The 25,725-nt window shown below is 41.7% G+C and overlaps 1 protein-coding gene across 1 annotated transcript; it reads right to left on the bottom strand.

Annotated features, from left to right (window-relative positions):
• Positions 1-585: 585 nt before the first annotated feature.
• On the bottom strand, positions 586-23,950 carry LOC129165513 (zinc finger protein ZFP2). Its single transcript, XM_070548006.1, is given in 3 exon segments — positions 586-5,372; positions 5,374-6,457; positions 23,567-23,950. Coding segments are annotated over 3 exon segments (1,434 nt in total). The 5' UTR covers positions 23,736-23,950; the 3' UTR covers positions 586-5,191.
• Between the last annotated feature and the right edge of the window lie 1,775 nt (positions 23,951-25,725).

Genomic DNA, 25,725 nt, shown 5'->3' with positions numbered 1-25,725 from the left:
CTAGAAAGGTCAAAATTCCTCAAACGTATTTTTTTCCTACTGGCTGATAAAAATGTATTGAATAGAACAGAATAGATTTATTAGTCCCACAGTGGGGACATTCACTCATTACAGCAGCACGTACACTTAAAGAATAATAACAAGATTACAGTAAAACTGATTCCAGCCATGTTTGCTTTCATAACGTCAATAACTTCATGCTGGTGACCCACATGAACATAATCCTCTGTTTAGTGGATGCAGTTACATCAAGAAGTTAGCTTAACGTGATAGATTCCTTTTCTTGGCAAAATACAATACCTGGTTATATTATGAATGACCCTAGATGGATTTTAAATAATTTTACTTTAATTATAACTAAAAGTTCCCAGGAAGCATTTGTGACATGTAGCTGTAACTCTTTACTGCTGATAGATAGATGATGAGTCCTTGTAACCCTGACCTGATGAAGTATAAATAAGTGAGCATGATGATGGAGAGAGCAGCAGGGAAACAGTGAGAGGGAAGAAAAAAGTAAACACAAAGAATCTGGCTGGGACCCGAAATAAACAGAAATCACTTCCTCCCATGGCTGTACCACAACAATCAAGGTGGGAATTCATTACAATTTATTTCAAGTTAAATATACATTTTTTATTCAATTTTAATTAAGCAATAATCTGTTTTACACACTCCTGCTGGAATGGTCACCAAAAACATACAGTCTCATGTCTCAGAACGACCGTCTTCATACGTCTCTGCACCGCCCCACCCCCAACCGACTGACAGTCCACCAGGGCCAGATTAACACTTCGTTGTACCCTGGGCAACAATATTCAAGAGCCCCATCTTCACGACCCAAGGATCACCATAATATGGTCACATACAGAATATTTTACTGTAATATGCAGTAAATATACTCAATACTTGAATGCCTGACATCATGTAACCCACTCATGGTAACCTCTGACACACCTCGTGTGGACTGACCAATGAGGAGAGGGTCTTAACTTGAGGCCCTCTCTTCATTGGTCAGTCTGCATGAGACTGTCTCTCTTGCACTCCACACCGGGTTCGGCGCTGCCGGGCCCGGTACCGCCAGGTTGGGCCGATGAGACAACAAAAGCACTCAACCACCACCGCCCACCAAATCACCAACACCTCCAGAGGCCTGCAGGTCTTCTGTTTGATCTTCTTTCACTGTAGGTCAGTTTGAGGCGGTGGGTGGCATTGTGTCTCCTGTGAGTGACGGCTATGGATTATGAATCTGGATTAATAAAGGTTAAAAACTTCCTTAAGCCTGGTTTATGCTTCTCTGTCAGCTCCGCAAGGGACAGACACGCACGGATTGAGAGAAGCGTTTTGCTCTTTTACTTCTCCGTCTCCTGGGGAGTGTTGCAAAGCAATTGCCCGGCAGGACCACAGAGGGCGTAGCGCTGTTCTGTGGTATCCTGTCATGTATCGGTCCAAGATCGTGTGTTTATATTGGGTTTTTCGTGTATATAAGAGACTTTTAACACGGACATATTTCTCTCTCATTCTCCCACCGCTTCATGCGCTCCCCACCTCTAAACCCACGTTTCCTGTAATTTCCGTCCACAAATAAAACGCTTGCTGCGCATCTTTTCACTCCTCCAGTCACGGGAGAATTAAACGTTCATATTTTTAGAGTTTTTTCGCAAGGTATTCTTCAAGCTTCTCCGTGTCTGCCGCTAGTTATCCTCGGCTCTCTTTGCAATGGCGGCACTGTAAACAACAGCGGCGTCCTGACCAATCACAAGCTTGCGTAATCCGTCTCGTTCGACGGATGTTTAAAAAAGTGGGCTCGACTCCGTACGTACTTGCGTGCCCTACGCAAGGACGGATAATGGCGTTGCGTGTCTCCGCACTGACGCAGACGGAGAAGCATAAATGAGGCTTTAGTAAAAAGACTTTAGCTAATTTCTTCCAAACACTGTTTTGTATCCTTGAAAGAATGGGAAATCTGCGCCCTCTGCTGGCGATAAACAGAACAGCACTTTACCCTCTACAAGGACTGCATAGAACAGTAATTCTTAGGTTGTCAGAAAATATATGTTATTTGTTGGAAAATATGTGTTCTTTTAAATATGCTGAGGATTTTATTTTGAAGGTTTCCAGTGGTCTTTGTAAATTTAAACCATCCTCGTCCCATATGACTAAGTGTGTCTATTACGTCCCCCGGCTCTCTAGGAGAGATGAGGAGGGGAGTAATAAAAATGGTGTGTGGATTAAATAATAACAAAGTGCAGTGTCGCTAAAAAACAAGGAATTTATTACAAAATGAATACTTACAACCTTAAAAGAAATATCTATATACAAAACACAAAGGAGCTTATCTACAAAACGAAGGGAAGAACGGAAAACACCAACCCCAAAGGGGATGGGAATAAACAACCGAGACTAAAAAGAGCGAGGTTTATCCAAAGTCAAAATCTAAAGCCGGTCCGAAGTCAAGTTACCAAATAGTCAAATCCTAAATCCAAATCCAAATTCCAAAATGAGTCAAATACCAAAGTCGAACGAGAAAAATACTAAGCCAAGCACACGAGGAGAGAATAGCACAAACTCCTAAGAGTCTTTACTACCCTGTACCTTCTCTCTGAATGAGGGCAAGAGGGCAGCTTTTAACAGCTGATCCATGATTATGAATAATCATAAACACCTGTTCACAGTGAGACAGGCGAAACAGAAGACCGCTGAGGCCATCCTGTGGCCAAAAAGGGGCGCTGCACATAACAGTATCGATCTGAAGGGTGAAGCTTTATTTTATTTTATGTTTTCAGTTATTGAGTTCTGGCTGGCTAACAGACTTCTAGCAATTCTGTATTTCAACAATAGAATATATTTAGGTACTGTATTCATGACCACAGCCTAAAGCAGTGATACAACTGTGACTAACGGTTCTCTATCAAACATTTTAGTTGTCATCTCTGGCATTACAGTTTAGAAAACAGAGGGAGGATGCACAAGCATAACAGAAAGCAAAATTTGTTATTGAGGAGGAAGCAGTTGCTGGTAAGCCTCTGAGCCGTGCAGCACTTGTTCCTTTTCTGCATGAAACGCACTTCATTACAAAAGCCAAACCACTCTTAAATCTTGGAGCTGATATTTTCTTTAATCGGTTTAATTGTTTTCTGCCCTTGTGTGTTTGTTTTTGTCTTTCTTTTCCTTTTGACCACTCGTTCATCGTTTGTGACATCTGTCCTCTAGATATTTGGGGCACAGTTGTGATCTGCAATCTGTAGATCTCACCTACCTTCCCTGGAAGGCAGTCTAATTCATCCTTTTTCCCAAATTGTACTTATCAGATGGAGGAACAGCATCCTCCATAAAGTAGTTAATTCATGCTGCCTGACCATAGCATTTTTTCTACTTGGCTGTACCTGTACCTAGCTTCCATACTCTCACAAAGCTTCCTTCCCTGATGTTTGGCACTCTTGCACGTTTTGCATCTGCATATTTCTTTGCAGCTTGCTGTTAGTTGCTGACACGAGAGCGTAACTCCTTGTTAGCCTGGAATGTCAGTGATGGAGCAGATCCTACATTCACTCAATAAGCGCACGCTGCGCCAACTCCGGCGCACCGTCAGGCTGAAGGCAGAAATGAGCGCTGCCTCCTCCGTAATAAAAACTTTTAAAAGGTTTTATAACAACATTTTTCATTCCAGGTCAAATTAAGATATTAGCTTCTATTTTGGGATGACGTATTAAAGAAGGAGAGAGCTCTGGCCGCACAGGTTAAACGTTCCTGCTTTAAGAAAACCTTTAAATTGCCTTTTTATGTGCTACCTAGGCACTCTAAATATATATATAGAGAGAGAGCCATGCCTTTGTTATTGACTGCTTCCTCGTCAATAACAAATTTTGCTTTCTGTTGTTATGCTTGTGCATCCTCCCTCCGTTTTCTTAACTGTAATGCCAGAGATGACAACTAAAATGTTTGATAGAGAACTGCTAGTCAGTTTCATCTCTGCTTTAGGCTGTGGTCATGAATACAGCACCTAAATATATTCTATAATGTTGAAATACAGAATTGCTAGAAGTCTGATAACCAGCAAGAACTCAATAACTGAAAACATAAAATAAAGCTTCACCCTTTAAATCGACACACTTAGTCATATGGAACGAGGATGGTTTCAATTTACAAAGACCACAGGAAACCTTCAAAATAAAATCCTTAGCATAAATAAAAGAACACATATTTTCCAACAAATAACACATATTTTCTGACAACCTAAGGATTAGTGTTCTATGCAGCTGGTCGACCATGCTACTATGAAGACATCTCCCCATAAGCTTTTCTGCATTAATTTTAGGTCAGAAAATGCTAAATCACCTTGGAAAAACATCGTGTTCCCAGTGTTTCTATTCTTTTCCGACGTGTATACACTGTTAGGGTTAACCCTAACCCTATACACTGAAGTCAGTGGGAGGATTTTCCTTACAATCCTCTGAAGGGTCCGCCCTTCACTGACTGATACAAGGATGCAACACTCCAAATTACCAAAGGGGACCACCCCTCTAACTCCAAGTTACCCAATCTGTGTACACATACATATTTATGCCCAATAAGTAATTTGGATTTTAATCTCACCAGATCAATCACCTCAGGGAGACTGCATCTCCCACAAATACACACCCTACTGTTCTCACAGTCTCACGAACATGATGATTTGGGAGGGAGAGCAAAAACTCAACAAAAATTAGCTATTTATAAAAGCCCAAACCAAAAATGGACATTACAGCTGATATGTCCTTAATGTATACTAATGAAACCTTCACACAAATTACACTGCATTGTTACAAACGGGAGCAGCGAGACAGCCACATTGCTGTTAGTCAGTCAGAGGCAAAATGTTCCTACATCATGATTATTAATGAGTCAGACTCCAAATCCTGCCATTTTCCACCCACTCTTCTGACTAACCTTTACTTCTTGAAACAGGAGAGCTTTTTTTTTATATAGAAACGTTCTCACAAGGCATTCATTCATACTGTAACCCAAGAGATTTACTGTAAAATAAACTTTAAAAAATGTATAAAAAAAACAAAACCTCGACTAAATTTTAATGTAGACAAAGCTTTCATAAAAGCACACTTGTGAATAAAATCTCAAGTGTGAATTTTCATATAAGAAGTTGAAAGAAAATGTCTGGTTGAATCTCCTACAGAACAAACATGGAAAAGACATTTCACATGTGTTGAGTTCTCATGTGATTAATCAAAGCAACACGCTGTGTGAAACATTTACTACAACTTTTACATGGATATGGCTTCTCACCTGTGTGAGTTCTCATGTGTGTAGTCAAGGCACTACTGTCACTAAAACATTTACCACAAGTTTTACATGGATAAGGCTTCTCACCTGTGTGAGTTCTCGTGTGTAGTCAAGGCACTACTGTCACTAAAACATTTACCACAAGTTTTACATGGATATGGCTTCTCACCTGTGTGAGTTCTCATGTGTGTAGTCAAGGCACCTCTGCCTCTAAAACATTTACCACAAGTTTTACATGGATATGGCTTCTCACCTGTGTGAGTTCTCATGTGTGTAGTCAAGGCACTACTGACACTAAAACATTTACCACAAGTTTTACATTGATAAGGCTTCTCACCTGTGTGAGTTCTCATGTGTGTAGTCAAGGAACTACTGTCTCTAAAACATTGACCACAAGTTTTACATGAATATGGCTTCTCACCTGTGTGAGTTCTCATGTGTGTAGTCAAGTGACCACTGACACTAAAACATTTACCACAAGTTTTACATGGATATGGCTTCTCACCTGTGTGAGTTCTCATGTGTGTAGTCAAGGCACCTCTGCCTCTAAAACATTTACCACAAGTTTTACATGGATATGGCTTCTCACCTGTGTGAGTTCTCATGTGTGTAGTCAAGTTACCACTGAGACTAAAACATTTACCACAAGTTTTACATGAATAAGGCTTCTCACCTGTGTGAGTTCTCATGTGAACATTTAAATAACACTTGTGAATGAAATAGTTTCCACAGAGCTCACACGAAAATGGCCTTTCACCTCTGTGAGCCTTCTTCTGCCTTTTAAGCTTTTGACCATTTACACTGTCTCTACGATGATTGGTTTTTTGACGTCTTTTGTTACGTGTCAGTTCTTCATTGCCCTTTGATTCTGAGTTTTTTTTCCTGCATCCACCCTGATCTCGATTCTCAGCTTCTGTAGAACTCTGACACAAGGGTTGGGTCCTGTTCTGTTCTGGTTCATGGCAGTCTGTTTCTTCAGAAGAAGTCTCCATGAAGTTAACATTTTCCTGCTTCAGAAGGAACTGCCCTTCATGCTGTTGGCTACAGAGCTCCTGCTGGACTTTCTTGATCAGTGGAGGTTCTAGTTCCTCCTGGTCCAAACTGGAGGTCGACTCCTGGTTAAAGAGCTGCTGGTCAGTCAGAACCTTCTCTTTTTCCCAAACTTGATGCTGTGGAGGTTCTGGACAGGATAAAAGAAAATGTAGATTAATGTGATAAAAAATAAATCTCATTTTATTTTAATCTGTTCCAAATAAAGATGTTTGGAAAATAATGAGACCTCAGACTAGCTCTTACTTAAAGAAAATAAACATTGAACAACCACAAAGATCTGTTTATGGCCACAGGCTAGGAAGGCCCCGTGGCCCCCAGCTGCATTCTGGCAGGCCAATCACAGCTCTCTACTGGGGTGTCAAACCCAAAGAGCACTGTGATTGTTCCACAATGGTGCATCAATTACAGCGCTCTTTTGGCTTTGTGGGCCAATCAAGGTGCTCTATTGGTTTGGTGGGTGGGATGATGCGACGTAGGTAAACAAGATGGCTACAGCTTATTTGGAACGACTTTCACATCAATTTTGGAGTATTTGAACTTGGGCTTTATTAGAATCAGGAGCAGATAGATGTGTTTAAGTCTTATTTTTAGAAAAATTATTTACTTTTGCCTTCTTCAACAGTGGACTGCCTATTTGACTGACATGCGTTGCAGTGAGTGCGTCCCGTTGTTTATTGTCCAGTAGCATGCAGTGATCGTTTGAAAGACAAAGGTAGAAACAGCCCCACGACCGAGAGCCATCCCTGGAACGTTTCCTGACAGATATATTTCTTTAGTCTGGCTTGCCAGGCTAAGGCATCACACTACTACAGTTTGCTTTTACAGATCTTTCCTCATTCCAGAAAAACTGCACCAGATAATCTGTTTATCATTTATTTTCTATTTTACACTAAAAAACCAACATGGAATCTTTTTTCTGTTTTGGAAAAGGTGTTAATATTTTCAAATTTTGTCTTGGAAAACACATCTGAATATAATTTTAATATACTTCTTATAATATAATTCTTCCGGCACTCGTAGAACACAGACACATCTCCTCTCCTCTCCCTCATGTTTATCCTAAGGCTCTCGTCCTGTCTGTCAGTGCTTCTCTGCATTCCTCCTAAAATCTCAAGATTGTTATTAAATCATGTATTTGGTTAGCTGATCGTTCAACGTGATTGACAAAAATTTTTATTACAATAAGAACAGACGGAGGGGCTTGAGTCGGAAAAGAGTAGAATGCCTTCTCCGGGTCAGGGATGAGATCCTGCCCCAAGTGGAGGAGTTTAAGTATCTCGGGGTCTTGTTCACGAGTGAGAGAAAGCTGGAGCATGGGATCGATAAGCGGATTGGTGTTGCGTCTGCAGTGATGCGGGCGTCGTACTAGGGATGCACTGATCAACAATTTTTCACTTGGATCCGATTCCAATACCTGTATTTAGAAATCTGCCGATACCGATATTATTCTGATACTAGAGGTCTGTTTGCTTTAAAATCATTATTATTATCATTATGGTTGATTTTATGAGGCTATAATAAACTCTTCTCTACAATCATGTATTTGTCCTTGAGAAAGCTCTACGGGTAGGAGCCCAATAGCACCATGTCTCAAAAGGTAACTTAAGATAAGTATGAGGTCACAAAATGTCCATCCTGAAAAATAAATATGCAACTGTAATGTTTCATATGCATATTTATTAAATTTCAAGATAGGGTTACAAGATACTAGTGCAATATACACAATCAAAGAAACAACCCTGTCATATAAACTGAACAGCCCAGAGTCCAATCACCACTAGACAGTAACACAGTTTTTAAGTGTCAAACATGAAATAAAAGGGTAAACTTCCATACTACCAATCCAAATAAAATACAGAGGGCTGCTTCATCCGATCACCAGAAATTTAGTTCACTGACCCTTGTAGCATCAAGAAAGTAAGGTTTTCAAATATTTGAAATAAATAAATAAAATAACACTTTCAAAAAACAATGTGTATCTGATAAAGATAAATTCAGTAAAACCTTGCTCGTGTAGATGCAACTAAATAAGGTTTCCAAATAAACATTTTGAAAATAAAGAAAAAAGTGCAATAAGTGCACTGTAAACATCCTACACAAACACTATCAGCTTTGCAACATTTTCTGCTCAATTTGAAACTTGCTATAAAAGCAGGCGTTACAGAGGGGTCTAATTGCTGATTAAATGTTAAAACGGTTTGCCCTACTTAAACACACTATCCCATCATGTTCAGCTTTCGTTCATCTCCTCACCCTTCTAATGCGCTGTTTATTTTTCTTTTGTCCTCTTTTACAGACTTATCCCCAACAATAGTTACAGGTCCCACGACGTTTATGAAATTTCCAAGGCATGTTTCACGGGACGTACCATACCCTCCCTCCTTTCACAGCAACCGGAGGAAGGTGTGTGGGGCGCTGTATCGCGCCGTCAGACTGGAGGCGCATGCGTGTGTATATTTTTGCCATTTGTATCATCATTGTGTTTTACAGGGGAGCCAAAATGCTCCCATACATGCGACCTAAACGATGCAGGAAGTTTTTCAATCTCCTCTCCTCCTCCGCCCTCACCACCACTCTGCGTTTCTCCTTTGCATGGAACAGGTAGCGCCTCCACCCTCCACACGGCCGATCTGCAAACTGTGTGGGTGTCAAATTGTAGAGAGAGATCTGAAAGGATCGCGGATTAATGATGATCCATTGGTTGCACCCCTAGGGCGCGGCCATGATGTATCCCAAATGCGTGAACACAGGGGGAGGTGAACATCGGTATAAATGACAAACAAAACTTGGGCGCCAGCCGGGTGGTAAGTCCTCAATTATTTACTGCACAACGAGAAATTTTACTGCCAATGGTGCTCAGGCGGTTTAAGTTTCCACACCTGCATTTTTGCAACCAATGGTTAAAAAAGATTTGTCATTTTTTTCATACTTACTGTTGCTGGCTCTTGTTTTCCGATTGGGTAATATAACTACGAGATAGGTAAAAGTATGTATGATTTGTGCCGATACCGTATCGGATTGATATTGGTATCTGTCAATACTGAAGGACGCAATATCAGTATCGTATCGGAAGTGAAATTAGTTGTATCGGGACATCCCTAGGTACCAGTAAATATTTCTTGTTACTACTACTTTAATGATACTTGGTTTTTGATGGCGGTAACTCAACAATACTTTGGTTCAAATTGAATTGGTATGAGGCTGAAACGACAGAGTACTGTCCAACAGAACACCAAGGCTCTTAACCTGATCCACACAGGAAACAGTGACATTCTCAAAGACTAAAGAGAAGCTGCCAGCCTTCCCCAGAGCAGACTTCGTACCCATGAGAAGCACCTCAGTTTTCTTAGGGTTAAGTCATAGGAAGTTCTTGGAAAACCATGACCTGAGTTCTGCCAGACATTCAGTGAGAGCTACTGGAGGAAGAAGAGTAGACGGAGAGGTGGAAACATAAAGATGAGTATCATCAGCATAACAATGAAATTGGAGCTTGAAATTCCTAAAAATAGCCCAGAGGGGAAGCAGATAAACTATAAAAAGAAGAGGGCCAAGTACTGAACCTTGAGAAACCCCTGAAGTGACACCAGATGGAGAGGAAGCAAAAGTCTTCATTTGAATGATGTGAGTCCTGTCAGAGAAATAAGAGTAGATGCCAACCTAGCCAACAGAGTGGAGTGAGAGATTGTATCTAAAGCAGCACTAAAATCCAAAAGAACCAGAATGGAAATTACTCCATAATCGGCTGCCATTAGCAAATTGTTAGGGTTATTTTGATGAGGACAGTTTCTGTACTGTGATGAGGACGGAAACCTGACTGAAACTGTTCGAATAGATTATTGCGAGTTAAATGTGAATGGAGCTGTGAAACTAGTTTTCTCCAGGATTTTTGAAAAAAAAAGGGGGATTAGAAATAGAGCTGAGGAAAATAATCAAATAATCGATGCATCGGGATGCGGACATAAATGATTCTGCATTGTAGAAGAGTATGCCATAATCGATTATAGTGGAATGTAGTTTTGTTTTTTTAATGGCGGCACCAGCGCCGTATCCAAATCTGTCAGAGTGAGTGTCCTCCACATTTACCTCCGCCTTAATGTGGTACTGCAGGGCTGAGCGCTAGAGTTGTCACCTGAGACCAAACCGGAACCGAATCAGCCCGACCGGTTCTGTTGGATTTGGGCCGTGAATTATGTTAATTGAGCGGGTTGTCGTGCTGCGCGCGCCGCTCGCTCTATCAGCGACCGAGAGAGAGAGAGACACTGTCTGCTCACACGAGAGAAGATCGGAGGACGCTCCTCCAAACCGTTGCTCCAAACACGCGTTATTATTTTCATAATTTATTATTTCTCCTGGAAGCGCTCAGTCAGACCGCTTGTTGTAATGTAGGGAGATCCGGTCTTGGGGAGGGGGCGGGGTCAGTGACGGCGGCTGCAGCGTGATCGTCTTTCTCTTTTATTTAGGGACACGGAGAAGTTAAAAGGAGAGAGAAATAGAAGATAGAAATTCTTGTTCCACTTTATTCTTTTTTTTCATGAAGATAAACTGATGTTAAATTCAGCTTAAAGAGAAGCTGGGAGGAAGCTTTGGTTCATTTTAGGTTACAGGAGATCTTGTCTCCTATCTGCTCCTCCAGAGACAGCATGGACATGAGGGTTAAAGGGTGAGGGTCACACAGGACAGGTTTGTGGAAAGGTTTGTACTTAGCTGGTTAGTGAAGGAGATCCATCAACTGGGTAATTTAATCCTAATCCAGCCCACAGCCTTCTGCTGGTGTTATTATCAGAAAGAATAAAACACACATCTTAAATATTATTAGAAGTGTAGAATTTGTTTTATGTTTTTTTATTTTCTGCATCAAACAGAACTTGATTCATTCTCCAACATGTCAGAAATGAACCACTGGGTTCAAATGAAATTAAGTCAAACATTTCATTTGGAGTTATTTCTGACACCCTTCAACTGCAGCATAAATATTTGACTCTAAAGCTGCTCAGAGACATTAAACGCTCATATATGAACCCATTATGTATTTTATTATTACATTATGTGTCCTGTAGGTTTTCAGTACTTTTTTAGATTTTGTGAGTTTTTGCAAAGCGTGTTTTTCTCAGCCTGAGGCGTGATGTTGAACGAGGAAACAGATTGTTTTACTTTGTTAAATCTTCTTAAATGTTTAAATGTTTTGTCCTAACCTGTTGTGAATGGAGAGCTTTTGAGGGATGGCAGGTTGTGTCACTTACGTTTTAGATAAAAAAAAATAAAAAGCAATTATCTGACATCTTCTATTTATCGATGAAAACAAATCAATATGAAATAATCGTGATGCATCGGGATATCGAATCGAATTGAATCGTTGACCCAATAATCGTAATCGAATTGAATCGGGAGACAAGTGAAGATTCACACCTCTAATTAGAAATGGGACTAAACTATTTAGGTCATCTGGATCAGCCCCAGGTTTTTTCAGTATAGGGCTAATTATAGCTGACTTCAGTGACTGATGGACATCACCCGTAACAAGAGAGGAGTGGATAACAGATATAATTGGAAGCAAGGCCGACACAGAAGTTTTAAGTAAACTAGTAGGGATGGGATCCAGAAGACAAGTGGAAGATTTGGAGCTACGGATAAGGTCTGCAATCTCTGAAGCAGAAGGAAGTTCAAATTCTGAGAATGTGGAAGTCAGAGGAAAGTGTTCATCGGAGACAAAGACACCAGAGGGAGCCCATACCCTGGTGATTTTTTTTTTAATCTTTTCATTAAAAAATGCTATCAGCGAGTTACAAATTTTGACTGAATAACAGTGTGAGGGTAAAGAGTAAATCATGAATAAAACATTTGATAGTGTAGAAGAAACATCTTTTACATTATCTGATTTAGTAAGTATCTATAGAAGATAATAAAATGCTTTCAGGTCACCATCACCAAAAAGAAAATATTTTTCTTCCTTTGACTGGAGGCCTTCATAAACCTGCCTCCTTTCGGTAGTCTGTTTATTGTTAAGTACACCGACACAAGGTCAAAAGATAAAACCCAACTTATCAAAAAAAGTCTAATTCATGATAACCTTTTACCCTGTTAAGCTAGGCATACACTGCGACTTTTCCACTTTTTTAAACCAATTTTCCCCTCGTGCGAGAACCTACAAGATCAGGGCGAATTTTGCGCTGAGCGTTGTGTAGTACACAGGGGGTAACGATACGCGATTAACACCACATGACCAGCTACACATCAGCAACCATGAGTTTGCATGGATTTTTGGCGTGTTTGATATTTTGCTCATCTGTTGTAAGCAGGGTCCGAAATTAAATTTTTTACTCACCGGCCAAGTTGGCCGGTAGATGATGAAAATCTACCGGCCAAGCATATCTTTTACCGGCCAAAATTCTACATGATTTAGATCTACCTAAAGCATGTTATTCTATATTATGTTGATTCCAAACATAGTGACAAAATAATTAAAACATCAATGAATAAGAAAAACACCTCTTGTCATTTTTACTATTTATTTATTTATTTTAGAGATGTTTTTATGAACTATTTCATTGAAATCTAATCAGACTCCTTGTTTTCTCTGTCCATGAAGTCTGGCCTCCTGCTTCTGACACCGTCTTTGTGCCAAAGCATTACAGCCTCATTTGGGTCATAGTCCTTGATCTTTGGAGAACACAGCTGCACCATGAGAATATCTGAAAGTGTGGCAGGGTTGTCACGGTAACCGGTGTAGCTGTAAACCCCGGTAAAAAAGTTGACAATAATAATAACCGTCTTGTTTTAAAAAAAGAAAAAAATTATCTCGGTGGATTACCGTGGCTGCGGCGTAGGCACGGTGACCCTTACCAGCCACCGTATCATTTGCTGAAGAAGCCGGTGGCACATGCGCACTTAAGCACTCAGGACATTTATTATCCCTCAAAGAAGGAAGTATGGACAGTTTTTGGATATTTGAAGAATGCCGAGGGACAGTTGATAGAAGACGGCTATACTTTTTGCAGCACACGCAGAAAAAGTGTCTGTGAAAGGCAGCAACGCTACGTGGCCAACAATGTAGCCATTGTCTCACGACTCCGCCATCTCCAGTTCGCCACTTTTCACAAAATCTTCTGGTTGCCACTGGTCCTGGTGGTTTTTCTTCCAGTTCGACGAGTTTTCTTTTGGAAGGCTGGCTGACTCCGGTTAAAAACCGTCACATTTCACCGCTAGTTTTAACACGAAGCTAACTGCTAACTTGATAAACTGATTGAATGGGATAGGTGGAAATGACGTTGGATGCGGCGTTCACGTTTCGCGTACGTTTGTGTACGTTGGATGCAGGCGGGAGGAGGATCAGAAATCCATGGAAGATGACTGATAAAAATAACTAATTTGGTGCGAACATTTACTCGCCAGGTGGCAGGTAGAGCTCAAAAATTTACTCGCCAAATAGAGCAATTTGCTCGCATTTGGCGAGTGTTAATTTCGGACCCCGGTTGTAAGGATATTGCATTGTTGAAGTGGCGCTGTGAGCGGCTAAGACCCAAAAAGTAGCTGTAACGCTCACAGCTCATGGACAAACATGTATCAGCATGGCTCGCCAGCTATTTCCCTAGTAACTCATTAACTGCCATTGATGACTAAAGTCTTCATTTTAAATCCATCCATTCACGGCCAATGACAACTTAAGTCATCATTTGCATTTTTTTACTGTGTGGGCATCGGAACGAGCCCCCGCACCGTGAGAACAAACATCTCAGCTCTAAAGCCGATCTTCATCTGCATAAGTCACATGTCACGTGACCAGGAAGCAGAAAATCCATGTGTTAGGAGATGGTTTTGGGCCGTTGCTGTAAAAAACGTGAGGCGCGAACCGGAAAAGCTTCTGCCGATCACAATTTGTCAACGGATTACGAAAGAACGGATAACGCTCGAAACGTGCAAATTCTTCCTAATGTAAGAGGTGAATCTACTCTTTGTTTTGGTAGTTCTGGCGTTGAGATCATCCTAGCGTGCAACGTTCTGTGACTCTTAAAAAAACAGTAAAAACGTTGAGAAACGCTGGCAGCGAAGGGCTTTACCGATAAGGAAAAGGCTGGCAGTGAATGAGTTAACACACGTTGGTCGTTCTTATTTATACACTTATTTAACGCACACAATGACAAGGATTGTCAACGTGTGTTTGCCATGTTTATGTCAACTTAAACTGATCACAATAAATTGATTTACTTTTTTCTTTCGTCTTCCTCATCCAACCACATAAATCCCTGTGTGTACTTCTACAGTACCCCCGAAGGACAACAGACATCAATAACACAAAAAAAGTATGGCGTGTTGTGTAAAAACCGCTATTTTCAGCATATTTTTGGGTTCGACGTGCTGCTACCAGCCGTACAGTGTGAGCGGTCGAGTCACATCAGAGAACTGGGTTGTACAGTGTGAGCTCATAACTCATAAGATTTGCTCTGCGAGGAAGTCATACAGTTTGAGCTGAAGCTGAGTACAAAGCTGTGGGAAGTAGGGGTGCTGAGGGTGCTGCAGCACCCCCTTGTGGATGACAAATTATATGCATGTTGGTATTCTATAAGGAAAAGTATTTTATTAAGTATTTTATAAGTACTGCAGCAACTTCCTAACACACACACGAAAACACACCAGACTCCATTTCTCAACAGTTTTGTTTCCAGCATTTGAACAGATTTGCATCTCCTCCCCCTGTGCGGGAGCGCAGCTTACTGATGCGCTCCAGCTTCGGCGCAGCGCACGCTCCTGTCCCCACAGATGAGCTTGTCCAAGCGCACTGCAGCAAAAACCCGTCACTACACACCTTATGCACTTTTTTCAGATATGCATTACCTTTTCACTTTTCTCTCATGTTTAACCCTCCCACCGTCCTAATGGGTGTGACCCCGTGAGGAAAGTTGACCATTGCGCAGGGTTGATGGTTTATCCCATAGGGTTCATGTGGCAGGGGTGAGGAGTGGGCACCACCTCACCCCTACCACGTGGGTCTTAGGGATGGATTTAAAAATATGAAATAAAACAACAAAATGATGGGCCTGAAATGCCAGGCTCTTGTTATAAAAGGCTCCATAATATGTATTATACTGGTGTTGTCTAGTTCCCCGTTTCCCATCTGATATTTATAGTTAGATATTTTATAAAAAGAACTGCCTGAACAAGTTATTTAACAATCATTTGTGAACTTGTTCTTTTTTTTTTGGTGAACGTAAACCAAACTCTCACTTATTTTTCCTGATGAATAATAAAGTGAGCTCTCATTCTGGCGTGTGAACGGGTTTATGAACGGCACTCTACAACAGTCTGAAAGCTCCAGATCTCCACGGAGCTAGTGGAACTTTCTAGTGGCCTGCCATACATGACTGATTAACATAAACTTCAGGGCTGCCACAAACGATTCATTTATAAGTCGACTTATGGCAAGTTTTATTGACGATTAGTCGACTAATCGTGTGTCATGCATTAAAGTACTGCAGCAATTTCCTAATGTTCTGATTTCTCTCACATATGGCAATAAAACATTCTAATTCTGAAGTTTAGCCTATTGCACTCACTACGATGCTCTATATACCCATCATTAGCTTCTAGTTTGAAGTTACGTGCAATCGAAAAATAAAGACAAGTTTATTGCTTATCAAACAACTTTTAATTAACTTTGTTGTTGCAACATGTTAATACAAGTGCTACAATGTCAAATGGGTGTAAGCAACTAAAACTAAAACTAAAAAATGACTTGTGCTCACAAACTGAAATGTATCCTGCTAAAATAGTCACACAAGGTTCTGGTTTAGTCAGGAAAGATAGCATTTTAACATGTTTAACATGAGAGCAGATGCTCCCAGCTGCAGAGAAGATCCGCTCAGATGGGGTGGAAGTGGCAGGGATGCACAGAAAAGATTTAGCCAGCTTAGAAAGTGTGGAGAAACAGCCTTCATTTTCACTTCACCATTTGAGAGGATCATCTCTCTCAGAAATTGCAGCTTCTCAAAGATACACCTTTACTTCCCCTCTCACTATCTGGACCCTTCTGTCTTGGGCATCTTCCTCCTCCTGCTCACTCTCATCATCACTTTCTGTATCGGACTGAAGGAGAGCATCCAGAGCAGACTTCTCAACTACACCTGAATCATCAGCCCTCTGCAGTTGTGTAAGCTCACCTGTTCCAGCTTTTGCTTCTTCTTTGACAGCAAGCACTTCAATGGTCCCTTGCACTCTGATGACATCTTCAGGAGCCAAAAATGTTAGCTTTTTGTATCTGGGGTCCAAGGCAGCTGCAAGAACAACCATGTTTTCTTTCCCTTCAAAAACTGTACAGGTGTTTCCCCATCTCTGCTTTATCCCTTTTTCTGCATCTGCACTGGAAGATTTCCCTGAGCTTGTCTGAAATTGGCTGTAGTTTACAGACCGTGTCAGACCTTCGATGACCTGTGGAAGACCTGAAATGGTTGTGTACTGTTGACCACTAAGGTAAACAGAAGCGGTCTCAAAAGGCACCAACCCTTTCTTGAGTTCATCAAGCACTTCTCTGGCTTCAAGTCGATGTACTGCTTCCCTCTTGGTTTCACCTCAGGATCTGAAAGAGTGGCAGTGAGAGGCCATCGCTGTTCGAGGAGTCTGTCTATCATGTGGAATGTACTGTTCCATCTTGTGCTGACATCTTGGATCAGTGAATATTTTTTTCACATTCATTTGCTCCCGTTTCATCTTCAGCTTTGTACTTGCCAGCTCAACTTTGTTGAAGTGCTCCACTAGCTGCCTAGCAGCACATAATGCTCTGCTGATGCAGGTTTCTTTGAGAGCAGTGTTCATTAGGAGCTGGAGTGTGTGTCCAGCACAGCGAATAGAGGCCCAGGCATGTTTCTCTTCATGCGGTCTCATTGCTGCTACCACATTAGACCCACTCTCATGAACTACTGCTTTAATTTAAACAGGCACGATTTCTAACTTAGCTAAAACCTCTTCAATCCAATTCATTATATTTGTACCAGTGTGCCTCTCCTCTAGAGACATGGTGGAAAGGTTGAAGCTTTTCATGTTCCAATCGTTGCTCAGAAAATGGCAGGACACACCAAGGTACGCCTCTGTAGCGCGGCTGGTTCACAAGTCAGCAGTCAGGGAACCATTCACAGCTCTGAGGGCCTGCATTACCTTAAAGATAAAACATATTAAAGTTAGTTCAGATGCCAAATTTATAAATGTTTTTCAAATAAAGCATGTTAAGCTATAACACAGAGAAAAAAAATATACTATGCATTAACCAATATTAGTTTCTTATCATAAAATGCATTAAATTCTACTAGGGCTGCAACAAACGATTATTTGGATAATCGATGAATCGGATGGGGTCTCGACACGATTAATCGATTAATCGGATTACATGGGGACATTTTTAAAAACTGCTAGGGAAACGTTATTTCTCTCCTTCCTTCACTTTATTAAACGCAACATTATTAGAAAACAGTTCAATAGCAGAAAAACAACATGCCATCACCTAAATTGTCTTATAAGGTGTATAGACAGAGACCCTAAGCTACACCTATCTGTGACCTAAAATGTTTGGTCCAAGTTAAACAGCTTAAAGAGCAAGTCAACTCCTACCAGAGTCTAACTCCACTCCCACTTCATGTTTGAAAAATGCAACACATGCTGTTGCCTGGCAGACCGAGAGGGCAGAGCCGCTAACAAATACACACACACTCAGGCTCACGACAGCATTGTGACATCATAATGTACCAGTTTACATCATAGCATACTTCTTAGCCAATAGCGGTGGCAGATTTAAATGAAAAAACAGTGCAGAGTTTTTACCTGACAACGGCACAACACTGCCAGTTTTAGGCAGAATATTTAAATTTTAACTAAGATGCACTGAAGTGCCAAATTATTGACTACACGTGTCAGCAGCACGATTAGACACTCGTTTATTTAGTTTATCAGCAAAAAAAAGCTTATTTGGGGGTGACTTGCTCTTTAAAGGCAATTCTCATCTGTAGACATTTATTATAATTGGGGATGTCAAACAACTAATTTTTAAATGTAATTAAACATAGGCTGTGAATTAATCAAAATTAATCACTATTTCCAAAAATGACTGAAAAAATACCAAATAAAATAAATGAATGCCATCCTCCTTGCGATGATGCCCTGGGCAACTGCCATAAAGTCACATCAAGAAATGCTGCTGATCATTCCAATGATCGCAAATAGACTCACATTAGGCCACATGAAAGCAACTGAACCCAAAAATATATTAACCAGTATATAACTGCACTTACACAACACGCCTGCAGCAACAGTTAGGACTCCTTCCTCCCTTTTAAAAGCGTTTTCGCTTCTGAGGACATTGTGGTTGTAAAGCCACATGTTAGCAGTCTGGCCCCGGTGTGATCAACCAGTTTCTGCGGGAATGTGACGGCGGAACCGGTTCGCAGCAGCGCGAGTCCCCCCCCCCCCCCCCCCTTTATCTAATAGCGTCGCACTTACGATTTTATAGACTTTTTTTTAGAGCTTTGGGCATGTCTAGCGTGTGTAATAATCCGGGGCCTGGGTGAATCACTTTTGAAAAGTTTTTAACTTACCCGGACACCGAGCTCTCTCCTTCCTCGCTGATGATTCTGACATGCTTGCGTTTCAGACGCTGCATCATCACTGTAGTACTCCCGTGCCATGCTAAGTCTGACCTACACACATTGCAGGTAACGAATGTCTTCGCCTGATTTAACTGAAAATGCTCCCAAACTTTACAAGTTTTTACTTTTTTGGGTCTCGCTGCTTCCGCCATGTTCCTCTTCCAAACACCTGCCGGCTCTGCGGTCTGCGCACAACGGCGGGCGGGAGGGGAGGGGGCTTTTGGAAGAGTTGTGCAACACAACAAATCGATGACGCAATTCGTTGCCAACGCTTTTAGTAATCGATTTTCATCTAATTTATCGATTCGTTGTTGCAGCCCTAAATTCTACTGTTATTTTTATGTGTCCAGAGACACACACACACACACACACAGACACACACACACACACACACACACACACAGACACACACACACACACACACACACACACACACACACACACACACACACACACACACACACACACACACACACACACACACACACACACACACACACACACACACACCCCTTCTGGAAGGTCGTCTCGTATTTCTTCTCCATCATGGTGGTGAAATGTGATCGGCCTGGTAGATAGTTTTCATAGTATTCTGGGTTGAACTTCTTGATCATATCTTTAAAACCTTGATCCCTGACCATGGACAGGGGTCTCATGTCCGTTACCAGCATGTTCAAAATGGTCAGGATGTTGGCTTGTTGAGGTGTGCACGTGGTTGGCATTGTAAGAAACTCGTCCATTGTAGAAGAAGAGCGATTTTTTAGCACTGTAACGTAGCGACATAAAATAAATCCTTATCGTTTGTAACATTAGAGCAAATATGTGACATACAAACATGTTCTAAACATAATAAAATACAGTTGTTCCTAGACCTATGATGCTAGCAGCTAACAAGAGGTAAACTTACAGAGGCAACTCTTCATTCTCTGCCGTGACGTGCTTCCTCTTAAGGTGCTCGTGCATCGCCGATGTGCTCCCGTGAAATGATAGTTTCACCTTACAGAGTTTGAACTCTACTTGCTTCTCATTTGTTTTCCTAAAATGCTCCCAAACCTTTGAGCTCCGTTGCCGGCTCGTCATGATGTGTTATTTCTCCGGTTGTTCTGATTTGAATGCTGAGCTGGATTGCTAATATCGCGCATGCGTGCACAAACCTAAATGTTTTCCATGTCTCTGCTTCGGCACATTTGATTTACGTTGGCTCCTCAGGAGGACATCACATGCTGCAGATGCCTGTTAATCGCTTATTCCTTTAAGTCAGGTGTGTGGCAGCAGTTAAAACGGCAACATGGAAAACAAACATGCAGGACAGTGTGCCCTGAGGACAGCAGGGTTGGGAAACACCGGACTAGATAAAGCCACCACCTATGATTTTCACATATTATTCATTGAAGATGAGATTTGTTACGCACACAGGTCTCTACACATTTCCATGTACTACTGATCCAATAGGAATGTACCATGCCAGCAAATGGGGAGGGCCAAACTGAGAATAAAAACGAATAGAGATTCAGCCTTTTTGACCATCGACATATAAATATTGGACAATGGGTTTCCATAGGCTCCAATAACACGTTTTTGAAGAAAAATGGGAGGTGGCCACCACCGCCATTTTGACCGTGTCACAGGTTCCGCCAAGCCCAGACAATTCCACAAAAAGGGAGAGAGGTGGAGCTGAGGGTGGGGCTGTAAGGCTGGGATCAACTGACAACACCCGGTCCAACTAGCTACAAGCTAACCTAAAGCTAACCCAAAGCTAACGCGGAGGTGGGAGCTAAGCTAATGGAAGTAGCAACCTAGCTACAACCGGAGTTAACTGTGCACAACACCAGAGCTTCTGAGTCAGAGATACGCCGGGCTGACCGCTGGGTAAAACCGGGTGGAACACAGAGGTCTCCAGAGAGCTCCACAAGCCGGCAGCCGCACAGCAGACAAGCGCCGCTGCGATCTGAGATGCGCAGAGCTGCCGCTGGAGAGAACCAGGTGGAAAGGTTTCCATCCCAGAGCTCCACAAGCCGGCAGCCCGCGCATCAGACAGAAGTCGCGATCAGAGAGAGATGCGCCGAGCTGTGGGGTGGGGAGAACCAGGTGGAAAACAGAGGTCTCCCGAGAGCTCCACAAGCCGATAGTCGGAACCCAGCTCCACCAACATGTTATGGGGCAGCAGTAGCTCAACAGGTTGAGCGGGTTGTCCAGTAATCAGAAGGTTGCAGGTTCGATCCCGGCTCCGGACAGAGAATTCTGCTGTTGTGTCCTTGGGCAAGACACTTAACCCACCTTGCCTGCTGGTGGTCGGAGGGACCGGTGGCGCCTGTGCTCAGCAGCCTTGCCTCTGTCAGTGTGCCCAAGGGCAGCTGTGGCTACATTTTAGCTCATCACCATCAGTGTGTGAATGTGTGTGTGAATGGATGAATGATACACTGTAGTGTAAAGCGCTTTGGAGTCCTTACTCTGAGATAGTGTTGTCAAAAAAATCGATACCTAGATATAAATCGATACTAAAAGTGGTATCTAACTTAGATATTCCATCCCTGTGGTATCGATATTATGGACTATTATACACAGCCTTCTTCAAGTACACCGACACGCACGACAGCCAGATGCCGTAAAGCAACCTCCGCCTCCCAGACAAACAGAAGAAGCAGACGCCGCATGGGTATATTGCAATTTCCCACGCGAGTTGTCTCCGATCCAAGTTTTGTCTGCCAAATAAAGAAACAAAAACATAAACGGCGAATTTGGGAGAAGCTTCACAGCCCAACTTAATTAGCATACCAAGTCTGACACGTAGTTGTATATTCACGCTTATGTGCTTAAAGGAAAACTCCCATTTATTGCAACCCGGACTTAATTTCTAGCATGCAGTACGTTTGTTTACTCATGCTGACAACTTTGGTGCTATTTGGATTCCCCGGGGTATTTAGATCCATCGGCGAATCGCCATCAGTGTATATCCATATAACGGGTGCGGACGGGCACCCATGGTGCAGCCTTGAAATAAGACATTATCTGCACCAAAACATCTTCATGTCGAAAGGTTTTGTTAGGAATCATTAACGTGATTCCCCCTGTTCGTTTGGAGCGGGTCTGGGATTTCTAGGCGTAAACAGACTAGCTGCGGCTAATTAACCGGCGCTTTTAATGACGTCACTGCCGTGCGCCAATCTGTTTTTATTAAGATTACCGGTAGATGTACCTTTGTCCTACTGTGGAGAAATTCGTTCTCTCCCTTTACTGACCAACAGAGTTGTTCAAAAGTACAGAACAAAACATATGGCATTACATCTTATGACAAAAATGCACCTTAAACAGAGTTTAAGCAGCAAAACATCACTCTGCAAATAGTGTATATATAGTGAGACAATTCATGATTTAAAGTGTTAACTTTTGCCAGTTTTTGTATGCACATTTTAAAAAATGCTGATACTTGAAAGGTTTAAGCACTTTATACACTTAATTCTTAACATTTAATTTTTGCAATATAAATTGAGGAATGTTATTTTTTGAATAAACTTGTTCAATAAATTGGTGTTTTTAAATAGTATCGAAATCGAGTATCGAGTTTTTTTTTCTTCAAGTATCGAATCAAGTTTGAAATTTTAGTATCGTGACAACCCTACTCTGAGAGGCGCTATACAAGTGCGGGTCATTCATCATTATATTTTTCTAAAGTGCAGCATTATGTTAAATGCACTGGGTTTTACCCTATTACATTTAAATTTCATGGTTAAACAGTACATGTTAAAATCTAAGCTCAGCAGTGACCTAAAATACATAAATATAATTTTACTTACCGAAAAAAATGAAGTGGAGACTCCTTGGACGCTCTATTAGTGCAATTAATGCCACAGCAAGTCATTTTGTCCAACAATTGCACAAATAATATCCAAAAAAGAACGCACAAACGCTACAACTAATGGTCTAAGTTGAGAGACTGAAAATGAGCGAAAAGTTTCCAGGCCAGACCAAGGCTCATACTGAGGCCTTTCCACGGAGCTAGCTCTGTGGTCACATGGGTCTGATGCTCATTAATTATACCGAATTTTAGGCTTTTAATACACTTAAACAGAAGAGTGAGAAAAAAATTCACCCCCCTCAGAGTTGTCATGAGTGTAAACTAGATCATTTAAACCAAAAACATGTTTTGGAACCAGGCTGTAAACATGTTTATTTCTGCTGTGAAATTGGTATTTTTAACATGAGTCAATGAGGATTTGCTCGCTTCTGACACCAGCCCCCAGCGGAAGAGGGTGGTACTGCAATTTATTTCATTTCCACGTTTGCTTCAATTTTTCACCCGCTTTGTGGGGGCTTGTTTTTCACTGATGGCTTCAGGAGGTCGCATAGTCTTGTTTGAACCGGTTTTTTTTTTCATGATTTTTATACCAATTTAAGTCCAACCTACTGAAAAATAATCATTTATGGATGCGTAGCAGCAACAAAGTAGTCTTCCTCCCCTGGGAGTAAAACATTAATAGCATAAAGTCCGCTAGCTGGAGATGATCTACACAAGAAAGCAGCTCTCTACACGCCTTAAATAATAACAGGACACGGCCCCGGGCTAAATTATTGTCCCAGTCCGTCTCTGCACGAGTCCCGCTGGTGTTTCTTACCTGCTCTGTATGAGCTGCTCCGTGGTTCCGAGCTCATATCCGACAGTCTGTGCTGACCGCCGAGCCCTTCCTCGAACTGGGCCAAGGCTTCTTCAACCTTCCTGATGATTTTTCTAGCAGTAGCTACTTGCTTGTTGACAAACTCCATCAGAGACTCTCCTGAATACATGTTTACCAGAGACTCAACTATTCACCTCACACAACAAACAACTACAAGCTAACTTTGCTAACGCTCCTTCACTTCTTCTTCTTCCTGGTGGTGGTGGTCAGCAATCAATGAACTTGTGAGTTATCGCCACCTGCTGGTCTGGTGTCTGAACAGAACGTCACCTATAAAGACACTTAACCTCCTGACACCCAAATTTGTATTTGGTGGGATGTAGAATGAAATTTAATTTAAAAAAAATAACAGGTTTCCTAGAAAAAACAGAAACAAAACATATTTTAAACTTAAATTCTATATCAAATGTTTCTAAATATAAAAAAGGTCTGTAGGCGCCAAATTGAATGTTTTTGTTTATTAGCCATGGCGCAGGTGTTTTAATATGTCTTCGTGCTGCAGGTGACAGTGGGGGGCGTGGTCGCCTACCTCTTCCAAACACACCCACATCACCCCGCTTCTCCTCCAGCTTCATTGGCTGCCAGTCAACTTCAGGGTTAATTTCAAGATCCTGGTTCTGGTCTTTAGGGCCTTACATGGATAAGCACCATCTTACATTGGTGATCTTCTCAGTCCCTACACCCCAGCAGGTCCCTGAGGTCCAGTGATCAAAGCCTACTGGTTGTGCAACGCACCAGGCTAAAGACCAAAGGTGACAGATCATTTGCTGCTGTGGCCCCCAGACTCTGGAACTCTCTCTCCCTGAGCCTGAGATGAGTGGACTCAGTGGTCTCCTTCAAAAAGCAGCTGAAGACACACTTGTTCAAGCTGGCTTTTATATGACCTTCTTCACCACTCTCTCTTTATTCTGCTCTCCCCACCTATTCCACCTTCCTCAGGATCCCTCTTTCCTATTCACTCTCTCTTTCTTAACATTTTTTTTATCACAATTTGTCTATTTTTGCTCATTTTAAATATATTTTTAAACATTTTCTAAATGCTTTTTTATATTTTTACATTTTTTGTTTTTGTGAAGCGCCTCATGATTTTTATCTTGAGAGGCGCTATAGAAATGATATTTTCTTCTTCTTCTTCTTCTTCTTCTTCTTCTTCTTCTTCTTCTTCTTCTTCTTCTTCTTCTTCTTCTTCTCTTATCTGTCAGTTGAACGTCCACCTAGTTAGAGAGCGATTGTCATGACAACTTTTCTGTTGACCATCGTTATTGTCGTTACTTTAAACCATTTAATATAACAGAAGCCAATTAATTAATCCCAACCTATGTATTATAACCACAAATAAAAAACAAATAAGACAATTCAGAAAGGTTTGTTGGAGGACGCGTCACAGCCTGGCTCGCTCACCCACAGCGGCGTTTTCAATGGAAGGAAGCCGCTACAATTAGTCAACAGAAAAGCTGCTCTATGCATGAAACAAGAAGAGGATTGTGACGAAGGACTGCGCGGAGTGACGGCTTTGTGGATTGGAGGATTACTACCATTGGAAGGAGTTTTGAAAGCTGCCGCACTCAGGCAATGGAAACGGATCAGCTGAATCTGCTGTCATTAATGGAAAGCAGCGCAACGCCCCCATCTGAAGCGGTAGGATGCTGATTTACCCTTTGTATAGACCCTTTTACTACCTACGTCATCAAAAGTTGCGCGTACAGCCTGGCAACAAGAGTGAAGGCTTCCTCATTCACACTCGATACTAAAACAGCGTTTTAAACCCTATGTTTTGGAGTTCTGAGCACATAAAAATGTCGGGTTGTTGCGTGTATGGATGCCAGAATCGCTTCTCTTCAAGCAGTGGACTGAAACTTTACAGAATTCCGAAGGGAGCACATCCATTTCAACAAAATCGGAGGCGTCTGTGGCTGCAGGCCATCAAAAGGGTTGATGAAAACTGGACTGAAAACACGATCCGAAATGCTCGAGTTTGTAGCGCCCAGTTTATATCAGGTAAGGTAATTATGTACTAAGATTACATATAAAGTTATACGCTTTATTTCATGCTTCAAATTAACATTTCATTCTAATTCATCTGTATTTTCCCACTGCAT

Source organism: Nothobranchius furzeri, chromosome 2 (assembly GCF_043380555.1).
Source record: "Nothobranchius furzeri strain GRZ-AD chromosome 2, NfurGRZ-RIMD1, whole genome shotgun sequence".
NCBI classification, from domain to species: Eukaryota; Metazoa; Chordata; class Actinopteri; order Cyprinodontiformes; family Nothobranchiidae; genus Nothobranchius; species Nothobranchius furzeri.
This window is presented reverse-complemented; position numbering and strand designations above follow the sequence as displayed.